General features: G+C 41.6%; 1 protein-coding gene across 1 annotated transcript; it reads left to right on the top strand.

Moving 5' to 3' along the window:
• Positions 1 to 833: 833 nt before the first annotated feature.
• Positions 834 to 2,842, top strand: LOC132174833 (CBS domain-containing protein CBSX5). Its single transcript, XM_059586526.2, has 2 exons — positions 834 to 1,280; positions 1,731 to 2,842. The coding sequence occupies exons 1-2, from the start codon at positions 922 to 924 to the stop codon at positions 2,560 to 2,562; spliced, it is 1,191 nt and encodes a 396-aa protein (XP_059442509.2). The 5' UTR covers positions 834 to 921; the 3' UTR covers positions 2,563 to 2,842.
• The last annotated feature ends 184 nt before the right edge of the window (positions 2,843 to 3,026 follow it).

Consider the following 3,026-nt stretch of genomic DNA (forward strand, 5'->3'; position numbering starts at 1 on the left):
CTCCGTTGATAAAAAAAAAAACACATCAACTAGAGGCAATTTCCTCAAGCCAAATATTATCTTTGACATATTTTACGGTTTCTCTAGCCAAACCATGAGCTGCATAATTATTACTTAAACTCTTCCAAAATTATTATTATTTTTATAAAATTTTGTAATATGGTCTTCATCTCCAAATGAAAACCTCTTGTTTGAAAACAAACATTGAGGGTGCTATACGATAACCCCTCGAAGCTTTTCATGATGGTCAAATCAAGGTTGAGGGATGATTCAACCACTCCAAAAGGCCGCTCTTAGGCCATCTCCAACAGAATTTAGAAGGTGGTCAATGACCCAACAAACTACCCCTAAACCTTGAAGGGGTAGTTTAGAACTAACAAATGGGCTTTTTTGCAACAAATTATACTTTGGGGGGGGGGGGGTTTAAGTGTCACAAATGACAATTTGGTGGTGTCTTTGTACAATGGATGTCAATTTGAGGAAGGTAAATATATTTAAAAATAAAATTATTAAAAATTATTAAAAAAAAAAAAAATGGTGGGGGATTCCCACCCACCAGCAGGGGATCTCCCCATTGGGTAGGTAAAATTTTGCATTTGATAAATATCAAATATAAAGAAAACGTCATATTTTAAATCTTATGTAATGTCAATTTCTAGCTGTAATTCAAGATAAATAGAAAATAGAAAATAGACACCCCCCCCCCCCCCCCCCCCCCCAAAAAAAAAAAAGACCCCACAATAATTTGGTATTTTATGTCGTACCCACGTTTTGCATACAAGTGTCTGACCATTCTCTATTGCCTTCTCTCTTATAAATACCCTCTCATTACTTCCCAAAACCACCACCACCACCACCACCACAACACATCTTCTTCGCTGAGATTTCATTATTTACAAAAATAATATCACTAGGCTTTGCATGGCAGTGAGCTTGCTGGCGCACGTGGTATCCGACCTCTGTCTCGGCAAGCCAGCCCTGAGGTCCTTGACCATCTCCGCCACCGTCGCCGACGCCTTGGCCGCCCTGAAAAACTCCGACGATAACTTCATCAGCGTATGGGACTGCGTCGACCACTCTGCCAATACTGGGTTTGGTGACGAGGGCCGCGGCGGCGGCGACGAGTGCCGTTGTGTTGGCAAGCTGTGCATGGTGGATGTGATATGCTATCTTTGCAAAGATGAGAATCTGTTGTCTCCATCTGCTGCTCTCAAGGCACCTGTTTCTGTCATGTTGCCAAAGATTCCAGGACTCGTGATGCATGTAGAACCATCTTCGAGGTACCGATAATTTTGTCTTGACTTCATCATACGTTTTTTTTTTTAGCTTGTATGAGCTTTTCCAATGCAGGGTGTCATCTGGGTTTTCCTTGAATTTCGATTTTATTATATCTCCATGGGAGTTTTTCATGATTTTAAATGCTCTCTTGAAAGTCGAGCGTTGTGTTTGTTCAACTGCTTTGCGTGAAATTGAGAGGCGTGTCGCTATTATAATGGTTGTTTTTTAATCTTCGATATTTCACAGATGCAAGCCTTTTAGTTTACACTGTAATTTTCATTCAATTATTGACAATTCTTGTTCAAGATTAAGTTTTCTAATTAATTTTTTCATTTTCTTGTTGCATTTCTAGTTTTAATCTGAATTTTCAGAAAGATGAAATCAATTTTACCCAATTTAACCAGGCCTCCCCTGTTTCTTTGCATAACGTGAATCTCTGTTTTGTGTTTCAGCTTGCTGGAAGCCATTGATCTCATCCTTCAAGGAGCGCAGAATCTTGTGGTGCCAATACAAACAAAACTAAGCAGCTATTCAAGAAGAAAGCAGCTCCAGAAGCCTTCAAGCACCGGCCCTACAATCCACAACGGCCGTGAATTCTGTTGGCTAACACAAGAGGACGTGATCCGGTTCCTCCTCAGCTCCATCGGACTTTTCTCCCCGATCCCGGCTCTTTCCATCGACGCTCTCGGCATTATCACCAACGACATCTTGGCAATCGACTATCACTCCCCTGCCTCTTCGGCTGTCGCAGCTATAACACGCTCCCTGGCGGAGCAAACATCCGTGGCAGTGGTCGACGCGGACGGGTGTCTGATCGGCGAGATCTCACCCTTCACCCTCGCCTGCTGCGACGAGACGGTGGCGGCAGCCATCGCCACCCTGTCCTGCGGCGACCTCATGGCCTACGTCGACTGCGGCGGACCCCCGGAGGATCTAGTGAGGGTCGTGAACGCCAGGCTGAAGGAAAAGAACCTGGAAGGCATGTTGGAAGAGTTCAACATTCTGTCGGATTCATCGTCTTTTTCGTCGGACGAGGAGTCCATGTTGTCTCCTCCACGGTCGGGAAGGTATAGCCGGTCGATGAGTTACTCGGCGAGGATGGTGAGGAGAGCAGAGGCGATAGTCTGCCACCCAAAGAGCTCGTTGGTGGCGGTGATGATCCAGGCAATCGCCCACCGCGTAAATTATGTTTGGGTTATTGAGGATGATTGTAGCCTGGTCGGAATCGTCACATTTTCTGACATGTTGAAGGTTTTCCGGAAACATTTGGAGACCATGGGATAGGAAGGAAGGTTTTTGTTCATCATTATGGTGGGGGCCAAGATAAGGGTACGAAAAAGGTTATTAAAAAAAAAAAAAAAAAAAAAAAGTGTTGTGAATATGAGAGACTCCTCTTTAATATTTGGTGTGATTGAAATTATGTCTTTTTCTCTATTTTGAAGTTTTTAATTTGCCTTTTTGTAGTGTTTTTTGTCATGAGAGCAGAAAATCAGGCTCGGCAGATTTGATATTTTTGTCTCTTTGTTTTTATCTGAAGGTGTTAATATATGAGTAATTAAAATGATGTGAAAGCCTCTCTGTTTTGTTTTGATCTAGAAGTTTCTATTGTTTTTTTTTTTTAATTTCTCTAAAAATGATGTAATTATTAAAATTAGAATTTGATTAAAATTCAATAATAATCAGTCACAAGTTTAATAGTAATTTTAATAATCACATTATTTTTTAATGGACTCAAGAGAGACTTCTAA

The sequence above is a fragment of the Corylus avellana genome, chromosome 3 (genome assembly GCF_965113065.1).
Source record: "Corylus avellana chromosome 3, dhCorAvel1.hap1.2, whole genome shotgun sequence".
In the NCBI taxonomy this organism is placed as follows: domain Eukaryota; kingdom Viridiplantae; phylum Streptophyta; class Magnoliopsida; order Fagales; family Betulaceae; genus Corylus; species Corylus avellana.

Coding starts and splice junctions, on each gene's coding strand:
- LOC132174833 (XM_059586526.2), top strand. CDS start 922: ATGGCAGTGAGCTTGCTGGCGCACGTGGTATCCGACCTCTGTCTCGGC. Junction 1,281..1,730: donor CATGTAGAACCATCTTCGAG/GTACCGATAATT, acceptor TTTGTGTTTCAG/CTTGCTGGAAGCCATTGATC.